Source organism: Panthera leo, chromosome C2 (genome assembly GCF_018350215.1).
Source record: "Panthera leo isolate Ple1 chromosome C2, P.leo_Ple1_pat1.1, whole genome shotgun sequence".
NCBI lineage: Eukaryota > Metazoa > Chordata > Mammalia > Carnivora > Felidae > Panthera > Panthera leo.
The window spans coordinates 760,866-783,708 of record NC_056687.1 but is presented as its reverse complement, the minus strand read 5'-3'; the positions used below and the strand labels follow the sequence as shown (position 1 = coordinate 783,708).

Genomic DNA, 22,843 nt, shown 5'->3' with positions numbered 1-22,843 from the left:
GTATGTTTTTAAACTAGAAAACATTTAGGCCGATATTAGATATGTGTCAACAGCCCCAGCTCTGGAGGAGGTCTTCTGGAACCTTCTCTGGGGCAGGGGTGGGTCTGGCCACATCTGGAGCCCACCCCACAGGATCCTAGGGTGGAGTCTTCACTCTCGTCCTCAGAATCAGGGTCTGTCTCTCTATAATTGACTCTTGAACAACACAGGTTTGAACTGCACAGGTTTGCTTATATCCGGGTTTTTCTGAAATATACAATATGGTTCCGGAAATGTGTTTTCTCTTCCTGATGAATTTCTTAATAACGCAATAACTCTTTTCTCTAGTGGACTATTGTAAGAATGCAGTGTATAATACACATAACATACACAATATGTGTTAATTGCTGGTCAACGCTAGACTATTAAGTTCTAGGCTTATATTACACCCGGGTGTTCGTCTACACGAGAGTTTGGTGACCACGCCCTGTGCCGTGAGGGATGGTTCATGGGACGGTTGTTGACTTTGTTTTCCCATAGTGAAAAATTGAAGTATCTTTTCCAAATATGTATCTGCTGACCGGTGAAGAAATATTTACATGAACAATGACTGGGAAATCTGACAAAGCAATGGATTTGAAACATTTAAACCCTCGGAGGGCCGCTTGTAGGGAGATGGGTGAAGGGAGCGATTCCACAAGATGTCTGGGTTAGAAACAACCCAGGGGGCTGGAAGGAGATTCGTTCTGCCTGGCATTCCTGCTCAGACTTTCGTAAACTCGGCTGCAGTTTCGCTGTGCTCCACGCGAGCAGACCAGCGGCTGGCCCCCAAAACAGAGGAAGAAGCTTCCCGAGCCCAGGAGCCCAGAGGGGAGCGCAGGGCGCGGTGACTCACTCCCAGGGAGACCCCCGCCCTCCGCGCCGCCCCCGCCCCAGCTCCTCCTCCTCCGCCCAGCCCTCCGTCCCTCCCTCCGTCCCTCCTGGGCTGTGACTTCCCGGCGAGAGCAGAGACAGCTTCTCTCTCTCCCTCTGGTCGCGCCGCAGGCCCACCCTGACCTCTGCCCTCGCTCGATGGTGACACTCCGGCGGTAATATGAAGCTGGCCCATGCTCTGGTGCCTCTGCTGCTGCAGGCCTGCTGGGTGGCCGCTCAGGACGTCCCAGGCAATGACAGGGCGGTCGCCTTCCAGGGTGAGTGGCTGGCCGCATCTCTGACCCTCTGCTTCTGCCGTCCCGGGAACCTGGGCCAGACCCTTCCCTTGACATAAGAGCTGGGGTGCCTGGGGGGCTTGAAATTCTCCGACGCGGTCCGCGGCTCCCGTACCCCGGGTCCCCTCTGCTTCTCCGGTCTGAGGGGCGTCAGGCTGGGCCAGGGAGGAGGCCCCTATGGGGAGGGCGAGCACCACCCAGGCCTGAGCCTTCAGGGCTCCTCCAGCAGCGCGAGGGGCCGGGTGGGCGCTGTTCTTTCTCTGTCCCCCGTTCATTCCATTTGATTCCCAGCCTGGCAGGCAGTGGAGAAACTTGCCCCCCCCGCCCTCCCCGTGCTGTCTCCTTGTTCCCAAGGTTCTGCCGACGAGGGAGGGGCTCCCTGCCCTCCAGGCAGGATTCCCAGGACCCTCCTGGGGGCTCTCACAGTCACCCTGCCCCTCACCGGGCACCTGGGGGAGGTGGCCTCTGTGTGCCCAGGGGGGTGCAAGGTGTGAGCCTCAGGCCCCTCCTCCCCACTCTTGGCCCAGACTGCCCTGTGGACCTCTTCTTTGTGCTGGACACCTCTGAGAGCGTGGCCTTGAGGCTGAAGCCCTATGGGGCCCTGGTGGACAAGGTCAAGGCCTTTACCAAGCGCTTCATCGACAACTTGAGAGACAGGTAGGAGAGGCCATGCCTTTACCTCCAATCCCACACTTCTGTGAGCTTCTAAGGGAGGGCGGTGGGCCTAGGGGCCCGGCAGGCAGAGTGAGCCCCCTTTCTCATGGAGAAGCCCTGGGTGGTGGCCAGGCCACTCATGCACCTCCCACGTCCACAGTGGTTCAGATGAGCCAGAAAAGGGCTGAGTTTGAGATGGACCAGACCAGTCGGCCTGGTCAGCCAGGAGCCTGGGGGTAGTGCTGTGATGGGGACTCCCAGGACCCCAAACGTGCCTCCCCGCTCCCCAGCTGCGTGAGTTTCAGGAGTTGGCGGGAGGCTCCGTGGCTCCGCCTTGTGCCTGAAGAGGGCAGCCCTTGCCACTGCCTGGACGCTGACCTCTGCCCGTGTGGAAGGCAGAGTCTGAGTCCTGGACCCAACATCCCAGTGTCCTTAGTGTCCTGGTCTGAGGAGCCCAGAGGGCCTGCCAGCTTCGTTCTGGGTTTGGGGACAGCACACTTCATTCATTCACTTACTCATTCATCTGTCTGATGAGTCTGCAGCTGTGGGGGTGGGAGTGGGGGTGGGGAAGCACTGGCAGTGGGTGTGGCTGACAATAGGACACGCCCGTGGGGGGGGCAAGGCCATGGGGGGAGGGCCATAGTCAGAACCAGGCTCCTCCCCCATCCATTCAGCTGTGCAGGGCCCCAGCCCCAGTCCTTAGCCAGTCCCTGTTGACTGACTTGATGATCAGGGCACTGAGCTTCCGGCCCACCATTAAGGGGGTTGCAGGGACAGAGGGTGGGGGCTGCCCAATGTGGGGCATATGACCCGAAACCCTGAACTCAGCCAAGTGTCTGAGCCCCTGAGGTCCGATACCCCCTCCAGGTGCCTGTGGCCTCATTATTCAATTTCTTATGCCTCAGTTTCCCCGCCTGTGAAATGGGGTGAGGTCTTCCTGCTCTTGATGCTGTTAGCGTCACTGTAAGGGCCTCGGTCACCCCATCTGCTGAACAGGCTGAAAGACGTCTACCCCAGGCTCCGATAGAGCAAACCGCTGAAAGCCTCCAGCCCAGGCGCACAGGGGCAGAGAGAGGCAGCCACTCAGATCCACGGGGACCCCCCCCCCCCACCAGTGTCCCACTTAGACCTGCTCTCCCCCTCCCCTGTCGCCCTGCCCCCCTCCCACCCATGCCATCCCTGCCCCGCCCCTGTGGCCCTGTCCCGCTTTCCTGATGCACACAGCTCCTTACCCAAGGACCCTTGAGATCAGGGGATACGGTGGTCACTCACTGGCTGGGGCTGGCTCTCCCGGCCACCCCCACCCCTCCATGCTGGTCCCAAGGGCAGGAACCCAGCATCTAGGGCCCACAGGAAGTCCAGTCTGGGCTTGCCGGCCCCTGCCTCTCAGGGCGTGACGGGGCCAGGCAGTCGGTCCACCTGTGAAATGGGAGACCGCACGCGGGGAGCCGGGGAGGGAGGCCCTGGAGGTGCCCGCGGCAAATGCAGCGCCAGGACCCGGGAGAGTCCACCAGTCCACCCTGTGCTTTGCAGGTACTATCGGTGTGACCGTAACCTGGTGTGGAACGCGGGCGCGCTGCACTACAGCGACGAGGTGGAGATCATCCGCTCGCTCACACGCATGCCCAGCGGTCGCGACGTACTCAAGGCCAGTGTGGATGCGGTCAAGTACTTTGGCAAGGGCACATACACGGACTGCGCCATCAAGAAGGGGCTGGAGGAGCTGCTCGTGGGGTGAGTGCCGTCCATCCGCAGCTGCGGTCTGGAAGCCCGTGCGTGTCCCGTGGAGGCTGCACGGCTTCCCGACGCAGCTCCCGGCCACCCCAGGAGCCGGTCCTGGTGTTCGAGGACATCACACCGATGGCCACCACCCAAGGGTCACTGTCCACCCCCGGGCTCCCCCTTGAGCTGTCCGCTGTCTCAACCACTGAAGGTAGAGGGGGCCATGGGGCCGGAAGTGCCCCAGTAACTGCAGAGATGGTGTCTGCAGTCAGAGACAGAGACACAGACAGCAGAGTCTTCCTGTAGGGCGCCAGTGCCCCCCGAGCTGGCTCCACACACGACATCCGAACTGCCACGGTGAATAGTCAACAGCATCTGTGGTTGATCGGGGGAGAGGATCCCCCCCTGGCTGCCGCTCAGCCTGGCCACAGCCTCCCATGCCCTCGGCCACAGCCCCCAGGTACTCCTGGCCACAGCCCCCATGGCCTCGGCCACAGCCTCCAGGTGCCCCCGGCCACAGGCCCCGGTGCCCCCCACTGGCCACAGCCCCCCATGCCCTCGGCCACAGCCCCCAGGTGCCCCCAGCCGCAGGCCCCGGTGCCCCCCTGGCCAAGGCCCCCAGGTGCCTCCGGCCACAGGCCCCGGTGCCCCCGTGGCCACAGCCCCCTATGCCCTCGGCCACAGCCCCCAGGTACCTCTGGCCACAACCCCCAAGTACCTCTGGCCACAGCCCCCAGGTGCCTCCGGCCACAGGCCCCGGTGCCCCCCTGGCCACACGCCCCCATGCCCTCGGCCACAGCCCCCAGGTACCTCTGGCCACAACCCCCAAGTACCTCTGGCCACAGCCCCCAGGTGCCTCCGGCCACAGGCCCTGGTGCCCCCCTGGCCACACGCCCCCATGCCCTCGGCCACAGCCCCCAGGTACCTCTGGCCACAACCCCCAAGTACCTCTGGCCACAGCCTCCAGGTGCCCCCGGCCACAGGCCCCGGTGCCCCCCACTGGCCACAGCCCCTCATGCCCTCGGCCACATCCCCAAGTGCCCCTGGCCGCAGCCAAAGACGGCTCTTCTGCTGACCCCTCCCACTACCTGTGGTCAGGGGTCCCCCCGTCAGGGTGCCTCAGGGGAGCCAGGACCTGTATCTCCCCCTGGATATGTATGCATTTTCCAAGATGGGGCTTGAGAGAAATGTGATCCCGCAAGCCTTTATTTTCTGTTTTAATATCCTTGATCATAGCCCACTTTATAGGCAGGACTGACAGAGGGAAACCCGTGCCCAACATAACAGGAATCAGCCTTATGAGAGTTGCATTTGGGTCTGGGTCTCCCTCTGGGGCTCTGGCCCCCGGCTCCTCACCTCCCATCTTGGGGGGGTCTCAGCTGTGTTCCAGGGGTTCCCTGAGCTGTTAGGGTTGGTGGAGGGGGTGCTTGAGGGGCCTCACCACCGCCCACCCCCTGGCAGGGGCTCCCACCTGAAGGAGAACAAGTACCTGATTGTAGTGACCGACGGGCACCCCCTGGAGGGCTACAAGGAGCCGTGTGGGGGCCTGGAGGACGCCGTGAACGAGGCCAAGCACCTGGGCATCAAAGTCTTCTCGGTGGCCATCACGCCCGACCACCTGGTAGGAGCCCCTGCGGGGCCTGCTCTATGGAGGGGCGCCGGGAACAGCCTGCGGGGTGCAGAGGTGCAGGCATCGAGCCGCAGGGTGGGGGCCTCAGGAAGAGCAGCGGTGGGGCGAGGCCGGGCCCCTAGCGGCCATCAACCTTGTCCCTTATCCACACCAGGAGCCACGTCTAAGCATCATCGCCACAGACCACACGTACCGGCGCAACTTCACAGCGGCTGACTGGGGGCAGAGCCGGGACGCGGAGGAAGTCATCAGCCAGACCATCGACACCATCATTGACATGATTGTGAGAGGCCGCTCTACCCTCGCGCCGGAGTCCGGAAGGCTGGGAAATCCTGTGGCCCTGAATATAAATTAATTCCACTTTTCCGTTTCACTTTTCAGAAAAACAATGTGGAGCAAGTGGTACGAGCCCCTCCCTTGCCCTCCCGTCCCCCTTCCCCTCTGTCTCCTCTGCCTCCCCCCTGCCCCTCCCTCCTGGGCCCCCCTCCCCCCACTGTCCAGGACATCACCAGCCCCGTCCCCACCGCGGGTGCCCGCCGTCGGAGCTCAGGCCGTGCGCTGAGCCCTGTTCTCTAACGTGTCTTCTGTCCTCCTGCAGTGCTGTTCCTTCGAGTGCCAGGTGAGTGTGGGGCCCCGCCCACCTTGGGGACACCCAGGATGCTACCTCGGGCTGACCTTTCTCTCCCGTCTTGCAGCCCGCCAGAGGACCTCCCGGACCACGGGGTGACCCCGGGTACGAGGTGAGTGGTCGCAGGCCCCCTGGAGGGAGAGAAGTGTGGAGTACAGCACTGGACAAATGTCCCTGCAACCTGGAGCCCCTGGTGTTGGGAACGCGGTGGGACCCCGGGCAGCTGTCCTGAGCCCCCACCGAGCACCCACTCACACTAGGTGTGGGGACAGAGAAGGAGCCCCTCCCCGAGCAGGTGTCCCCGACCATGGGGAGAGAGTCCAGTGACCCTGTGGCCGATGCCAGGGGCGAGTCTGGCCAGCTGGCCTCCCAGTCTGACAGCTGACCTCCCCATGGCAGAGGGGTGAGCATTCGCTGGTGCTTTGCTCCCCGAGGTCCACCTTCTTGTGGGCTGGGCTGCAAACGTGGGGCCCAAGGCCAGGTGTGGCCAACACTTACAACTTTGACCGCCCATCAAAGTCCAGGGTTCTGGCACTCCTAAAAATGTTAGATTGCATGGCCATGCGGCCATATGGGCACCACCCTCCGGAGCTGAGCCGGGCCCCCTCTCCAGCCCAGGAGCCCCGCATAGCAGCAGGAATGGGGTGGGGTGCTGGAGACAAAGGTTCAGGGGCCAGCCGGGCGGCATGGGGCAGCACAGGGTCCAGTGGGCTCTGTGGGAGGGGGTGTGTGCCCCTGACCTTGCAGACCCCAGGTCAGGACACAGGTGACAGGGAAGGAGCCTGAAAACCCTGAAGGCCGATGGAATATCTTCTTAATCCTTTTCTTGTGAGCAAGTTGGGGGTCCTTTCCATCTGGTTTTTAGACATAAACAGAAATCATCCCCAACCTTGACCTGCTCTGTGTTGCAGGGAGAACGTGGGAAGCCAGGTCTCCCAGGAGAGAAAGGAGAAGCCGGAGACCCTGTGAGTGCCAAGCACCTGACCTCAGGGGTGGTGGGTGCTGACGACCTGAGGCTGAGAGAGGAGCCGGACTGTGGAAACTTCTAGAAGCATGGCTGGTTTCTGGGCACCATGGTCCTGTGGCCTGAGCCTGAGAGGACATGGCCCCAAGGGCAGCGAACGCCAGAAGATGCCGCACAACCATTCTTTCCAGTACATTCTGCCCAGGCCTCCACTCAGGCCCAGCTCATGCCCCTCTCCTCCTAGGGGGTGTCCTAGACCTTCCCCATCACCCCTCCTCCTGGGCCCTGATCTCCCCTCTCCTCCCTGGACTCCACTGAAGAGCCCCCAGGACTGGGAGGAGGAGCCTTCACATCGGGGCTGCTCTCTGGGACTCGGGCCAGTGGTCAGCCAGCCCGGTCTCTCTGGCTGACCAGGCCTGAGCAGAGTGGGGGTCAAGACAGACTGGGGGGGTCGCTATGGCTGCCCTCAGGGCTGCCTAACATACCCCCTCCTCTGTGTTCCAGGGAAGGCCTGGGGACCTCGGACCGGTCGGCTACCAGGGGATGAAGGTACGTCTCCCCCTCCTCCTCCAGAGCTGCCGGCCTGTCCTGGGGCCCAGCGGAACACATCCGGGCTCAGCCCAGGGCATCGGGCCCCAGGACACCAGTGACACCCTCTTTCCTCCTCTGTCTGCTTTTTAGGGAGAAAAAGGGAGCCGAGGGGAGAAGGTGAGTAAGGCAGGGCTTTGGGGCACAGAGCCACCCCCCTCATGCACAGGAGCATGACACCGCCCATCTCCAGCGTGTCTGACCTGCGACAAGCTGTGGGGGACCCATCCTGGGACCCATCCCAATTCCCTGGGAGCTTGCCCCTTATTGGGGGACCACCCCCCTCACTCTCCCTTCCTGTCTCCACAGGGCTCCAGGGGATCCAAGGGCTACAAGGTGAGTGTGGGGGCGGGGACACGTCTTCTGCCCCAGAGGGGTCCTGTCTGACCTTCGTGAACCCTTCTTTGGCCTTTGTGCCTTGCAGGGAGAGAAGGGCAGGCGTGGCGTCGATGGCGTGGACGGCATGAAGGTAACCCCGCCTGGCGGGAGAGCTGGTGACTGGGAGGTGGCGAGAAAGGCAGAAGATATTTCCTGCCAAGCCCCGGGCCCCAGTGGACCCCAAGCCTCCAACCGTCGTCCTGGTGGGGCTTTCCTGGGAGGGGATGGATGAGCCAGAACGAAAGTCTTGACCTCTAAATCTGCCTTCCTCCCTCCAGGGGGAGATGGGGTACCCCGGCCTGCCAGGGTGCAAGGGCTCACCCGGATTCGACGTAAGTTGCATCCCGTCACTCGCATTTTAAGGCTAAGTTCTCGTGAGCAAACACGGACTCAGCCCTTCTGGAGCTCTAAGGGGTCACGGGCAGGCTGTACCCCGCCCAGACCTGCCTTTTCAGCTTCTATTTGTGTGCAACCCAGTGGCTGCTGCTGAAGGCTGAGGACTGACCTCCCACAATTTCTTGTCAGGGCGCTCAAGGACCCCCAGGGCCCAAGGGCGACGCAGGTGCCTTCGGACTGAAAGGAGAAAAGGTTGGTGACGTCGGGCAGGCCTCCCCGTGTACCCAGTATGAATCAGAAACCCTCTTGGAAGCAGATTCTCCACCCACCCTGCAAGGACCGGGCCCCCAAGTGGGCAGGCAGGAGGCCGGGGTGGAGAGAGCGCAAAACCAAGCTACAACCAAGGGCACAGTCACCCAAGGGGGCGCCCCCTGTGCCCCCTGCAGCCCCATGTCACTGAGCCTCGGATGCGCCCCGGGCTGCATCACACTGCCCGCCTGCAGCGGACGGACGAGGTGCCCTCAGGGCCTGGAAACCGTCTGTTCACGTGAAAGTCCCCACTTAACAGCAAACAGGAGGCAGAAAAGTAAACAATGAGGACCCAAGGTTCTGAGTCCAACGTAGAGGACAGCTTTCTGCTGGTGGTGCTTTTCCGGCATTTTCAGCAGCAGGAAGTGCTAAGAAAGATGGAGAAGTAAGGTCGACTGAACGCGTCCTGACCACGCAGGCTTCCCGGACCGGATGTTCGGAATCCGGCCGATTGCTTTGTGGGCCCCGGACCTGATTTTGCCTTCGATGACTAGAAGTGGGCTTGCCCCTCTGCATGAGGGGGACTTGAACAGCAGACGACACGGGGAAGTGGCCTCTGCGGGATTCCCGTAGAGATATGGGTGGTTGGGAAGGTTCTCAGAGTCCAAGGTGTGCGTGGTCAGGGGGTGTGGCCCGAAGTCTGGGTGAGGGGGACCGGTGCGGGGTCACTGGTGGCCCAGGACGGCCGGGCGTAGCCTCCCGCAGGCTGACCTTTCTCATCATTCCAGGGTGCGCCTGGAGCTGATGGGGAGCCTGGGAGGCCGGGGAGCACAGGGCCCCCTGGGGATGAGGTGAGTGCTCACGGAGCCCCTAAAGCAGCCGGGGGTAGGGTGCGGGGGGAGCCGGGAGGGGCCCAGTCCTACCCTTGTTCTCCCCCAGGACAGACGGGGGAGGGGAGGGGAGGGCAGGAAGTAGGGAGGTGGAGGGGGGCCCGGGAGGGGCCACAGCCCCGGGCCCAGTCCTACCCTTGTTCTCCCCCAGGGCGAGCCGGGGCTGCCTGGTCCCCCGGGAGAGAAGGGAGAGGCCGGCGACGAGGTGAGCACCCCACGTGATCTCCTGTCCCAACTCCAGGCCCCGAAACAGAGTTCCCATCCCAAACTGATGTTGCTTGTTCCTCTTAATCCCAGGGAAACCCGGGACCGGACGGCGCCCCTGGAGATAGGGTGAGTGGGGTGGGGTGGCGTCTGGGCCGGCGTGGCCGGCGTGGCTGACAAGCACCGGGGCTTCCGTCTGAGCTCAGTGGACCTCAGTCTCTGCGAGGCCGGCGTGTCTGGGGGGGGCTCAGCCGGTGCCCAGCTGGAGCCCCTTCCTCGATGCCGTGTCCGAGCTGCAGTCTCACCTCCGTCCGCTGCTCTCCGCACAGGGCGGCCCTGGGGAAAGAGGACCACGGGGGACCCCAGGCGTGCGCGGCCCCAGGGGAGACCCGGTGAGTCACTGTTCGTTAGGCTGAGACCCCACACGCCAGGAGGGGGCCAGAGACTGCGGTCAGGTGAGGTCAGGCCATCAGCCTCACAGGACACATGTCACCAAGTCCCTTTGGCGTCTAGATTTCACCCACACCCTCACCTGCTGTTTTCCCGACGTCTGTCTCCCCAGCTCTGGAAGTGTGGCAGCCCCCCCCCCCCACCGACCCCGACCCCGGGGCACCTCGAAGGGTGTGAGCAGGGCGGAGAGATGGGGGGTGTGGGCCCAGATGAGGAGTGCAAGGGGCGGGGTTATCCCCTCCGCCCATCACCGATGACCAGCGTGTGCAGGGGAAACCACCACACACACACACACACACACACATACACACACAGTCACACAGAGACACACAGCCACACCGGGACTCACAACGGCCATCCCGGATGCAGCACCGGGAATAGTCGGTACAGCACTGGCTCCCCACCTGTCATCAAGTGCACGGCTCCTCCCGTGTCACGATTCACTCAACTCACCATCACACATCTGAGCTTTTCCAAACATCTGCAGCCCCCCAGTAGCCCCTTAAACGTTGCAGACAGAGCTTGCACTCTGGAACGGTCCTTTCTTACAACTTGAAGAGCGGGAAAGTTGAGAAGCCAGGCCCACACGGACTTCGTGGTCACAGTGGCCCAGCAGGCTCGCCGAGCTGTGGCCTGTAGCGCAGCCTCCTTCCAGAGCTTTCTCTGGCCCTTGGTTCATTGGAAGGTTCTGCAGGAGCTGGACGGCAGGCACTGGAGACTGTGCCTGGTTAGAGGAAGGGAGCGCCCACCCCCACCATTCCGGAGCCAGCAGGGAGGGATGATGGTCTTCAGACCTGGGTGAGGACCTGGCCTTCTCGCTGCAGAGCAGGGCAAGGCTTCATCTCATCCCGGGAACAGGACACCGCGGAGGCCGTGTGGTCCCTCTCGCTGTGACCAGCCTGGCAAAACCGCTCCTCCTGAGGACGTGTGTCTGGGTGTCCCAATGGGGAGAGCGAGCTTAGCCTGAGGCCAAGGTCACTGAAAGAGCGATTTGCTTTCTGCCTCGTCCTTGCTCCTTGTGCACTGCCCAGAACCCCCCGGCCCCCAGGAGGGCAGGGAGGGACACTGAAGCAGGGATAGCATGGCCTGACCCCTTCCAAGCCTACCGTGCTGAGATCAGGGAATGGACGGAAGGCCAGGCCACACCCCAGGAAGTGCCCAAAGTGAACAGAGGCCAGCAGGGGTTAGGCGGGGCTCCAGCTCCTGAGACCCATCAGTGAGCCTCACTGGACAAGCAGCTAACATCAGGGGCTGCCTCTTGAAACCCCGAGAACCTCCAGATGTCCGTGTGCATGGCCACCGTATATAAAAACCCAGGGGAAGGATGAGGCCAGGCCCACGGTGGAGGGCGGCCCTTCCTGGCTCTGGCCTCTGCTGGCTCAAGAGCTGCGGGACCCTCCGCCTTGCCTAGTGGCCGCCCGGGCAGCTTGGCCTCTCCTGGCCTCCACACTCACTGGCTCACTCCTCCCCAGGGCGAAGCTGGACCCCAGGGTGACCAGGGACGAGAAGGCCCCGTCGGCATCCCCGGAGACCCGGTAGGGAGCTGTGTGGGGGTGGGGGGCCATGTCGGCTGCCAGCAGAAAGGCTCCAGCAGCTCCTGGATTTAAGGGCAGTCCCTCTCCACTTATGACTCAGGGGACTTCCTGCAGGGGCTGCCCAGAGTCAGGAGCCAGCGGTGGGGGGCATCCAGGGTGCCCAGCTCCTGTGCCCCTGTCACCTGGCAGGCGTCTACCAGGATGCAGAGCTCAGGGAGCACACACCCAGGCGCCCCCCCAAGCTCTGCCCTCAGAGTGGGTGAGAGGGGCGCCTGGCTCGATTGGCACTGGAAGATGGCAGCAAGGACTTGAGGGGCCCTGGGACCCCTGGAGACACCCCCTGGCCTGGTGGGGCAGGGTCACCCCATACTGGAGATGGTGTGTTTGAGCCCCCAGGAGACACCAGGTGAGGTGTCTTGGAATCCAGGTGTGAGATCTTGGCTGGAGGCAGATTTGAGAGTGTCAGTGCATGGAAGTTTCCAGAATTCCTGGATGTGACACCTTCCAGATGCCATGCTGGGGGAGGGGATGAGGGGAGGAAAGTGGGGGCTGAGAAAGCAGAGGGCCAGAGCGGGTCTTGGCCTCAGATGGAGCATCGTTCCCAGCACAAGGGAGGGGTCTACCTTTCTGCCTCGTTGCCAGGAGGTCATGTTGTTCCAGATCAGGGAGGAGCTGTGGCTGTGGGCCTGAGGTGACCACCCCCAAAAAGAGCACACGAAGGGGCTGGGTGGGACATGTCCTCCCCACACCCTTCAGGGGACCCCCTCGGGTGGCCTAGACCCTCTCACCCTGCCCGCTACTCTGTGATGGGGGTCGCTCGCTGGGTGTTTCCAAGTCCTCCCTGCAGGGGACGAGGTGGCTGCCTGGCCTGCAGGAAGGACTCTGAGCTGAGACTGGGGACCTCCCAGTTGGCAGGAGGAGGGGACAGCAGCACTGGTGGGCAGAGAGTTCCAAACAGGACAGCAAGGACGAGGACAGCAGCTGCGAGTGGGGCCAACCTTGGCGGGGCCAGGCCTGGGGCTCTGGTGGGCCTTGGCTTGTGGCTTTGAGCGTTTGGGTGGCTTTTCTTGTGGAGAGAATTTGGAATTGGTATTTTAACAAAAAAGTGATTTAAAAAGCAGGAAAGAAGAAGCAGCCACAATAGGGTTGCTGAGTCTCCTGACGGTGCATTAAAAATGCACCTGGGTCCATTCCAGTGTGGGGTACAGGGGGCGTGAGCCCACTTCCGTGGACCCAGCTCGGTGGGAAACTCCTCGCACATAATTCCGAGCCGGGCTCTCTGGGAGCCAGCCACTCCCGGGGTCTGTGGCCGCCTGTGAGCAGAAGAGGCACCAGAGGACCCCGGAGCTGCCGGCACAGAGCCAGAGAATTCTGAGAGTCTGCATCCCCCCTTCTTGGAGGAAAGGGGAGTAGTGTCTCTCAAGTAAAATAGGCGTAGAAGTTCCCTGGCTTGTAGACACAAGAGCCCGTAAATGGGCCACCTCACCTGTTTGGGAGAAGTGGTTAAATCAGTAACTCTAGCAGAAGAAAGGCTTGCGTGGAAAAACAGTTCTCCTGTCCCCGTGCCCCCCCCCCCCCCCAGGGACGGATTCTTACTTTCTTCTAAAATTTAGTTTCTTCTAGAATCCTTTCAGACAAAGCACGGGGTGTGAGAGAGCGTGGGGGTATGCGCGTTGTCTACACAAACAGCATCGCACCACGATGCTTTTTGCCTGATCCACCTGGGGACCGGCCAGGTCAGCCCCCACAGGCTCCACCTGTAAGCCTGCAGATGCCCCTGTCTAGTCCGTTGTCAACACGTATGCAGGCGGCCTCCCGTATTTTGCTTTACAGAAAAATACTGAAATAAATATCAATGCCCATCTGTCTGTCTCTTAGCTCCTCTGGTCTCTCCATTTGCCCGATGATCCATCCGTCCATCTCGAAATACTTGCAAGGCTACATCCAGAATGTAAATTCTTAGCAGCATAATGTCTTGGCCAAATGATGTGTGTCTGTGTGTGTGCGCGCGCGCGCGTGTGTTATTTGCCAAATACTTCTACTTGACCTAGCCCCCACTTACGTGCCCCCCAAGAGTGTAAAACAGCTGCTGTGTTCACACCTCTGCCCACAAGAGAGATTCCACCCTGTCTGGGTGTCTGTGCACCTTGGGAGATGGCCTTGTGCGCTCGTGCCTTGCGCCACGGTCTATGGGAAAGGCCGAGTGTGGTCTCTCGGGTTTCCGGGCCGACGTGTCCCTGTCTCAGGCTGTTCCTTCAGCGGTTGGTTCTCTGCTGGGTCTGTTTCTGTGCTGAGGTGCAGGAGGCTCCTACCCACAGACCTTTCTCCAAGTTTGCAGTTGCATGTGGCTCCGTCCCAATATCTTGTGGTTCAGGATGTCCCGCTCGTTTACAAGATTCCAAATACCTTCCCGCCTTTATTGTAGCCTTTGCTTTCTCTTTGATGCATCTGGAGGATCTACCAGGGTTCAAAGCGAGGCGGGCTTGACCTTTTCTGTGAATAGGGAGCCGGTCAGCACAACACCGACCTTTCCTGGCGATGGAGGACACCCATCGGGTGTCAACCTCTCTTCTCTGCATCTTTCTGGAATCCCTGCCCTCTTTCTGCCCCTGTTCTAATGAGGCGTCCTCCCAGGTGGGCCTGCTCCGGCCGCCTGCGACGTTCCCAGGCTCCCCTGCCTTCTTCAGACGGTGTCACTGCTCTACAGGATGGTCAGTGTGGCCAGGGCAAGCCGGCCACGATCTGGTCCTTCCCCGTGGCACAATTCAGGAAGTCGTTCAAGGCGCTAGGACATAAGACACTAAGAGGGGGAAGTGTCGCCGGCGTTTACTCCAGTAGCGCCTGCTTGTCCCAGAGTAACTGTCACTGTAAAGCCAGACATCACCAGAGACAGCCGGGGGCGGGGGAGGGTGCTGTGTCCCTCCAGCCCGTGGCCCAGCTGGGGAGGGTCGGCTCTCTGGCCACTTGTTCACCTGAACCCTCCGTGAGGGGTGGGGAGGTTAGGTGGCTGTGGAATCTGGTTTGTCCACACTGGACATCCGCTTTCCCGGCCGCAGCACAGTTTCTGCCCCCAGGGCTGCCCTCCTCCCGACTCCGTTGCAGCCCCACGACTCCAGACCAGCTAGGCAGTTGGCTTCTGTGCCAGGGTGTCCGTGCAGAAGTTTCTGGGAGATGTGTTTTCCCAGAGCAGAGGAGGGATCCAGAAACTGGAGGGAGGGGTACAGTCCCGCTGTAGCCCCTGCCAGGCCTCGCCTCTTGTCCCTGTGGGGGGCACCGCCACCTCCCTGTGCAGACGCCAGCACTGCCCACCAGGAGCAGGGGGGGCCCCTCGGGCCGCATCCCAGGAGGCGCCCACCCAGCAGGCCAGCTGCTGACGCAGCTCTGCAGAAACTGTCCCCAAGCGTGGCCCTCCGCTGTCTGCTGGGTGGCCGTATTCCTGTCTCCTGGGGCCCCGGACACACCTCCCACTGGCCTGGACTCCCTCCTGGCCCCCATTTCAGGTTCCCAAACCTACCCCTGGGAGCCCCAAGTCGGGGGCTGCTGGTCCTCGCGGTTGGCGAGCAAAGACCCAGGTTAAGTGAGTGACGCTGACACTGCCTGGGCCCAGGGCTGGACCCTCCTGTGGTCGCAGCAGGAGCCTCCCGGCCGACCTCTGCCTAATGGGACAGGCCAGATATGGGGAGTTGTGCGCCTTTGTGAGAGGGACTAGAGAAGAAAAGCCTCACCAGGAGGCATCAGCCTGATGATGGGGTTGGGAGACGGGCCTCCGAGTCCAGGGTCACGGCTGGCAGGGTCCCCAGGGGCCAGGCAGGCCAGCCGGCTCCGTACGTGGTTTGTGCTCACCCCTTTTTGGCCCTGGCTGGGTATGTCCCTGAAGTGCTCAGGGGACCAAGACTCTGGACCCAGAAAGGTAGGCAACTGGCCTCCAGGGAGAGGCGTAGACCAAGCAGGCCAGCCGGCATGGGTCTGGGGCCCGGAGGGCTGGGCTGGGGCTGAAAGGGGTCTGATAGACGTATCATCTTTGCAGGGTGAGGCTGGCCCCATTGGACCTAAAGGGTACCGAGGTGACGAGGGGCCCCCGGGGCCTGAGGTGAGTCGCCCTCCCTGCCCCCGGCCCCAGACCCTAGCCCCTGGAACGGCCCTTAGGACTGGGGAGCACCCCCAGTCTACACACACACACAAATGTTTTAGTGCATTTCATGGTATCTGTGCCTTTCAGGAAACATGGAAAATGCAGAAAAAAAATAAAACAGAGAATTGAAATCTAAACCATTACCACCCAGAGATAAATAATATAAACATTTTAGCTTATTTCTCTCCAATTTATTTTTCTTATTTCCATATTATGCCTTATAAATTTGGCTTCACAAAGTTTTTTTTTTTTAATTTTGCCATTATGAATGTTTTCTGAAACCCTAAAGATTTTGTTAACCGCGGCTGACGCGTGCTTGCTCAGTCCCGCCCGTGCTGAGTCCCTTTGTCTCTCTGAGCTCTGGGGTTGGAACTCCCAGCCCCGGAGGTAACGGTCAGTAGGCACGTAGTGCCACTTCTGGTCCTGTCCTGGGGGTGCCGTCTGGGTGGGTTACTGGGCAGGAGGTATGGACTCCCCACCATCCCTAGGATGATGGATTTAAAGATCCTTCTTTTAATCATTGCTGTGCTGCTGAGTAGAAACGTTGTTTTATTTAACTCAGCCTTCGTTTTCCGCAGAGAGGTGCTGTGCGTCCGGGACCGCACTGCTCACTGCCTGGATGTCCGCTTAACTTTCCCAAACCCCCTCCTCCCCTCCTTAGGGTTCCAGAGGGGCCCCAGGGCCCACAGGACCCCCCGGAGACCCCGGGCTGATGGGCGAAAGGGTGAGTGGCGGTCCCAAGGGCCTGGGTGGGGGTGGTGCCAGGCTGCTGGGGCCTGGGAAGCCACGGTTCGAGCCCCGGGCTCCTACCGGGAAGAGCGTGCATGTGGGGCCTGAGGGCCCCAGGCGCAGTGTCTGGAGACGTGCGTCCTCCACAGGCGACTGTCCCCTCTGTGTCTAGGGGCACCACGGGCGCTGCAGCCACTGTGGTCCCCGTGGTCATGGTGCTCCCCACAGGCACTGCCCCTCCTGCTCCAAAGTCTGGGGACACGCAGGGCAGTCCTGGGCAGGAGGCTGCCTTCCCGGCTGGAGAAGCCCCTCGGGGCACCATCCCGAGCCCGGCGATTCCCAGTGACAGGACTTGGTCTGCTCTCCACAGGGGGAAGACGGCCCACCCGGAAACGGCACTGAGGGCTTCCCCGGCTTCCCTGTGAGTGCCCCAGACTCCTGTCCTAGCACCCCCTCTGGCCAGCCGGGTTGGACCCAGGACCATGGGCCGGACCGGGAAGCCGTGGCTGGGATCATCCAGTGGGCACCCCCCCCACCCCAGCCAAATCAGAGCCCGGCCTGACTGTCCTGCCTTCCCCTGCAGGGCTATCCAGGCAGCAGGGGCCCCCCCGGGATAAACGTGAGTACACGCCCACCATCGGGCTCCTGGTGTGTTCACAGGCACGTGCACATGCGCGGGACATACACGCACACACGTTCACACGTGTCCCCGGCACAGACTTGGAGCTGAGGCCCCTCCCACGTGTGTCTCAGCCCGTGGGTGCCCCTGCCTGGCCCAGGGGTACACCTGGCCACCGGCACTTCCCTCTGGGCTCCCAGGGGCTCAAACCTCGGGGTGTCCTCTGGTTGGCACTCAACCGCAGGAACATGTGCCTGCTCTGGCGCGTCACTGTGTCTCCTTTATCTTGTCCTTGTAAAACTTCTGCTTCTTAGAAAGGAAATGCAGTGCTGTGACTGACAGTAAATAAGGCTGACTGAAAAGGAAAAGCTGGTGGAGGAGACGGCTGGCCGGAGGCCGGTGCCGGGTGGGAGAGCCCCGGTCGAGGCCCTCGCCTGAGTGAAGATGCGGCCCTGCCCCCCGCCCTCCCCGGGAGCCCAGGCCCTCGGCACCCACCCCACCCCTGGGCCAGGGTCCCAGCCACACACGCACACCTGCCCCTCCGGACCCTCCGCCACAGCGACCGCGTGTTCCCCTGTCACCCGCAGGGCACTAAAGGCTACCCGGGCCTCAAGGGGGACGAAGGAGAAGCCGGAGACCCTGGAGAGGACGTGAGTGCAGAGCTCACTGGGGAGGTCGGACGGTCACCGCCGGGGGTTGTAGAGGGAGGCAGCCGTGTGCCGCCAGGGCTGCTGAGGCTCTGAGGGCAGGCGTGGAGCCATCGGGGCACAGTGAACACGGACAGAATGCAGCAGACGGCTAGTCGATGGTGGTTGTGGCTGGTGACACTGTGCCGTTCCCTTCCAGAACAACGACATCGCACCCCCAGGTGTCAAAGGAGCCAAGGGATACCGGGGCCCTGAAGGCCCCCAGGTGAGCGGCTGCGGCCAGCCGGGGTAGGGCACACTGGCGCTCTGAGGCTGCAGAGGGGCAGGGGTGGGAACTGCGGGAGTGGGTCTCCGGGGAAGGCTTCGGGGAGGCTGGCACTTTGACAGCAGGGTTGGGAGGGAACAGGCAATTTCAAGGGTTGTGGGGAGATCAGAGAAGGGGGAGCAGCCCGTCACCAGATGAGGGGTGAAGAGAGTGCAGCAGAGCCCGGGGTGGGTGCCTGGGGGGTCCCCTGTCCATCAAGGTGGCACAGTCAGACTGGGGCAAACTATCCTCCCGGTGGTGAGTGCCCAGATGGTGAGGGCCATGCCCGGCCCACCTGCTGGCCCCCGGGCAGGGAGTAAGTGGCAGCCAGTGATTACAGAATGATGGCAGTTAGGGACTCTCCACCAGCCCTGAGCACGCAGGCCTTCAGGGGCTCCTAATGGGAAGCGGGGTCAGCCCGAAGGCCAGAAGGGTGAGGGGGGGCTTGCTCAGGGCTCCCATCAGATCTGCAGCTCAGGAAGTGATGCGCCCTTGTCACTTTTTTCCGGTCCTTCCTCGGACAGGGACCCCCAGGACACACGGGACCACCAGGGCCGGATGTAAGTGGGTGTCTGTGAACGTCCCTGGGGGGCTGACCACTCTGGCTAAGAATCCCGTGGGGTGGGGAGCCATGGCGGCAACGGGGGCATGAAATTGTCATGGAGGAACACGGGGTGACCACAGATCGGTGACCACTTCAGGTGCCCCTGCTGCGGGGTGCCTAATACTCTGAGTCAGAGCCGCTATCCCAACCCAGTCCCACTGTGGTCCGCGGGGTGGCAACTGGGGCACCAGTTGAGCCCCTGGTGCCTGCGTCTCTTCCCCTTCAGGAATGTGAGATCTTGGACATCATCATGAAAATGTGCTGTGAGTATCTCTCATCTTTGAATAATTGTCTCAGTTGGAAGGAACTAGGTCCCACCGGCCCCAGCGCCCACTGCTGGTGCCCACGGAGGGACCATTTGAGCTGCGACAGGGAGGGAGACAAACAGGAGGGGTGGGAGTGTGCCCCACCCACAAGAAAGTCCCCAAAGGTGGAGGGCAGGGGTCAAGCCACTGTCACCCCCACCGCCCTTCCCCGGGTGGCCCGAGCGCCAGGCAGAGCAGCCAACCCTGGTGAGGGTGGTCCAGGCGGGTGGGGAGCTGGCAGAGGGTTTATGATCTTATCTGTAATACGATGTGGGATCTCGACTGGAATGTAACTCATTTCTCCTCTTTTCCCCAGCTTGCTGTGGTGAGTCATTTGAATGTTTCTTGAGGGTTCCCTGTGGGTGGCAGGGCTATGCACCCTCCTCCCAGTTTATCCTGTAGAGCAGCAGGGGACCTCACGCCCTCACCATGCCACCGTGGCCTTGGGGCTCTGGCCTGTCCCTGTCCTCGCCGCAGGGACCCACGCGGCCAGCCACAGGCAGGGGCCAGAAGCCCCGGGGTCCCGGCTGGGGGTGCAGCTCTGCTGAGGGGGGCCCTGGGAGGCCCCAAGGGCTGACCCCTTCCTTGCCTGCAGAGTGCAAGTGTGGCCCCATCGACATCCTTTTCGTGCTGGACAGCTCGGAGAGCATAGGCCTTCAGAACTTTGAGATCGCCAAGGACTTCATCATCAAGGTCATCGACCGGCTGAGCAGAGACGAGCTGGTCAAGGTGAGTCACACCCGCCCTGGTGCTTCCCAGGGACACCAGGCTGGGAAGGGGTGGGTCCCAGGGCCCTTGTTCCTTAAAAGCTATAACCTCCACCCCCCAGAGTGTGAGTGTGGTGGAGGGGGGCCTGTGGGCCAGGTCGGCCTGGGACAGATGGTGGGTGGAGGGGTGGCTGCTGGGACCCCCACGTCCCCTCCTGACCTTGGCGTGTGACACGTGCAGTTTGAGCCCCAGCAGTCGCACGCAGGGGTGGTGCAGTACAGCCACAACCAGATGCAGGAGCACGTGGACATGAAGACCCCCAACATCAGGAACGCTCAGGAGCTCAAGGAGTGAGTGCGGCGTGCCCGGCCAGCCCCGCCCCCAGGCAGCCCGGCCCCGCCCCCCGGCCCCGCCCCGGCACTGACAGCAGGTGCTCTGGCCCCACAGAGCCATCAAGAAGCTGCAGTGGATGGCGGGGGGCACGTTCACCGGCGAGGCCCTGCAGTACACGCGGGACCGGCTGCTGCCACCCTCCAACAACAACCAGATAGTGCTAGTCATCACGGACGGCCGCTCAGACACCCAGAGGGACCCCACCCCGCTCAGCGTGCTCTGCGGCCCGGACGTCCAGGTGGGGCCACCCCCACGCCACCCGCCGCCCCTCCTGCCCCCCCCCCGGAATGTGGGGGACCTTCTCCACCGGGGCCACGCCGACACCGCCCCTCCCCTACAGGTGGTCTCCGTGGGCATCAAGGACATGTTTGGCTTCGTCGCGGGCTCCGACCAGCTCAACGTCATCTCCTGCCAAGGCCTGGGGCCCCAGGGTCGGCCAGGCATCTCACTGGTGAAGGAGAACTATGCCGAGCTGCTCGAGGACGCCTTCCTAAAGAACATCACCACCCAGATCTGCATAGGTGGGCTCGCGGTGGGCGCCGCGTGGCCAGCACGCGCCGTGCTGGGAGGGCCGCATCGGGGCTGCCGAGGCGAGGCTCTGCTCTCAGCCCCGCCACCTCCTGGCCACAGGGGCCCGGCACCCCCTGCCGGCAGCACCAGGGCCTCCCCACAGGCCGCCTCGCACTGGTGCTTGAGGACGCCGTGGCACAGCTCCCACGCTCCCAGTGCGGGCGGCACCGTGCTTGTCGCACTTCCTCCCGTGAGCGCTCGTGCTTGCCGTGGTCCCGGCAGGTGCATCCACACGCTGGGGCAGGGGTTGGCCTCGGAGCCCAAGACCGCTCAGAGGCCCCCGCTGCAGAACACGCCTTTCTGGGCCCGGCCCGATGGTAGAGCTGGGTCTGCAGCGCAGGCAGCTGGTGGACGGCCAGACCAGCTGCCGCGGTCAGATACGCCTGCCTGCAGCCACCCGGTCGGTGTCGCCCGGGGACAGTGTGGCGCGGGGTGTCTGACCTGCAGACCGTCCTTTCTCCTCGCTGAGCTTCGGCCAACCCGTCCTCGGAAGGGGCCCGGGCTCTGCCCCACCCCCCGCCCCTCACTGGGTTGGTGTGAGGGCCACAGAACAGCAGGCGGGGGCCCGGCCCAAGACCTCAAGGCCCACCCTTGAATAGGGGGGCACCCCTTCTCGGCGGGGCCGAGTGGGCCGAGTAGATGCTGGCCAGGCGTCTAGGAGTGCCACCTGTGCACGTGGCTACTCCACGCCTGCCATGCGGGAGCTTTGCCGCCATTTTTGCTGGGGGGTTACAGCCGGGAGGGTGGTCCGCGAGATCACTGGCTTCACACCGCATGGCGTTTTTCTCTCTTACAGACAAGAAGTGCCCAGATTACACGTGCCCAAGTGAGTACCTGGGGTGTGTGGACAGGGTGCCGGCGGGGGCTCCCGGAGGAGGGCGAGAGATAGGGGGAGCCCAGGGCGGCCGAGTCGGGAGGCCCCGGCCGCGCACCAACACGACCCCCCACCCCGCAGTCACCTTCACCTCCCCGGCCGACATCACCATCCTGCTGGACGGCTCGGCCAGCGTGGGCAGCCACAACTTCGACACCACCAGGCGCTTCGCCAAGCGGCTGGCCGAGCGCTTCCTGACGGCGGGCAAGACGAACCCCTCCCACGACGTGCGGGTGTCGGTGGTGCAGTACAGCGGCCCCGGGCAGCAGCAGCCAGAGCGCGCGTCGCTGCAGTTTCTGCAGAACTACACCGTGCTGGCCGGCACCGTGGACAGCATGACCTTCTTCAACGACGCCACTGACGTCAACGACGCCCTCGGCTACGTGACACGCTTCTACCGCGAGGCCTCGTCCGTCCCAGCCAAGAAGAGGCTGCTGCTCTTCTCTGACGGCAACTCACAGGGGGCCACGGCGGCGGCCATCGAGAAGGCGGTGCAGGAGGCCCAGCGGGCAGACATCGAGATCTTCGTGGTGGTGGTGGGCCGCCAGGTGAACGAGCCGCACATCCGCGTCCTGGTCACGGGCAAGACGGCCGAGTACGACGTGGCCTATGGAGAGCGCCACCTGTTCCGCGTGCCCAGCTACCAGGCCCTAATGCGTGGCGTCTTCTACCAGACGGTGTCCAGGAAGGTGGCGCTGAGCTAGCGCCGGGGCCCCTCCCCCACTGCGAAAACGGGAAGTAAGATGTGACGTGAATGTTCCTGACCAACCTGATGAGCTGGATGTTTCTAAAGGAAAGGCTTGAAAAGCCGCGTGTGTTTTGCCCGCCCCTGGGGTCCCGGGACCCTGCCAGCACCTGCCCCGCTCACCGTGTTAGCATCCCCCCACCCCCAGCAAGCTCTGAATCCCCGAAGCCGCTTCCCCCTTCCCTGTCTGGGGGGTCGCTTGAGTGCGGCCTCCCCTCCCGCACCTCCCGCATAGTCTGACTTTTCTCACTAATCCTGCACAATTCTTTAGTTAGCATTTCATGTACACTCTCAAAAGTCTGCTAGTAAATTCGTGTGAGACGGCGGACGCTTCGTTTTTGGAAAGCCAAGGTCGAGAGCATTTTTAAAACCTGACCCCTGATGAGTAGACTCCTCCACATAAGGTTCTCCTCCCTCAGGGCTCAGACCTTGGTTCCTGAGGCCTCGGGCCACAGAGCTCAGGGCAAGCGAACGCTTACACGCTGACTGGTGTCTCCAGAAAACGGCAGAAAACGGTGACTCCCCAACCCGAAAACCCCAAGAACAAAGGTGCTACCCTGTAGACCACTGCCCCATCTACTCAGAGGCCTGGACCCCTGGGCCACCCAGTGACACAAAGCGATGTGTTTAAAAAAAATAATAAAAAATAACCCAAAGCTCTTTTTCCTCAAGAGAGTGATTGGTTCCACATTTTATTCAGGATCCTGTTTATTTGTCAGTTTTATTTTTACTCCTTCCTGTGTATTTTCTGTGTCCATATCAGAGGCTTTTTGAAATAAAAGTTTTCACTCCTCTGTC

The 22,843-nt window shown here is 62.3% G+C and overlaps 1 protein-coding gene across 1 annotated transcript; it reads left to right on the top strand.

The window, feature by feature from the left end:
- Window positions 1–935: 935 nt before the first annotated feature.
- Window positions 936–22,843, top strand: COL6A1 (collagen type VI alpha 1 chain). The gene is made up of 35 exons (XM_042955276.1): window positions 936–1,169; window positions 1,715–1,844; window positions 3,375–3,575; window positions 5,025–5,184; window positions 5,348–5,476; window positions 5,575–5,595; window positions 5,792–5,812; window positions 5,889–5,933; window positions 6,733–6,786; window positions 7,290–7,334; window positions 7,467–7,493; window positions 7,683–7,709; window positions 7,798–7,842; window positions 8,030–8,083; window positions 8,277–8,339; window positions 9,125–9,187; window positions 9,378–9,431; window positions 9,524–9,559; window positions 9,760–9,822; window positions 11,353–11,415; window positions 15,443–15,505; window positions 16,209–16,271; window positions 16,647–16,697; window positions 16,860–16,895; window positions 17,483–17,545; window positions 17,742–17,807; window positions 18,371–18,406; window positions 18,677–18,713; window positions 19,072–19,080; window positions 19,351–19,484; window positions 19,704–19,813; window positions 19,911–20,094; window positions 20,197–20,377; window positions 21,223–21,252; window positions 21,382–22,843. The coding sequence occupies exons 1-35, from the start codon at window positions 1,073–1,075 to the stop codon at window positions 22,002–22,004; spliced, it is 3,084 nt and encodes a 1,027-aa protein (XP_042811210.1). The 5' UTR covers window positions 936–1,072; the 3' UTR covers window positions 22,005–22,843.

What these genes read in the sequence shown, in the direction of transcription:
- COL6A1 (XM_042955276.1), top strand. Translation starts at nt 1,073, where the DNA reads ATGAAGCTGGCCCATGCTCTGGTGCCTCTGCTGCTGCAGGCCTGCTGG. An exon ending in CAGGGCGGTCGCCTTCCAGG is followed by an intron (nt 1,170 to 1,714) that starts GTGAGTGGCTGG and finishes CTCTTGGCCCAG; the next exon opens with ACTGCCCTGTGGACCTCTTC. An exon ending in GGGGTGACCCCGGGTACGAG is followed by an intron (nt 5,934 to 6,732) that starts GTGAGTGGTCGC and finishes TCTGTGTTGCAG; the next exon opens with GGAGAACGTGGGAAGCCAGG.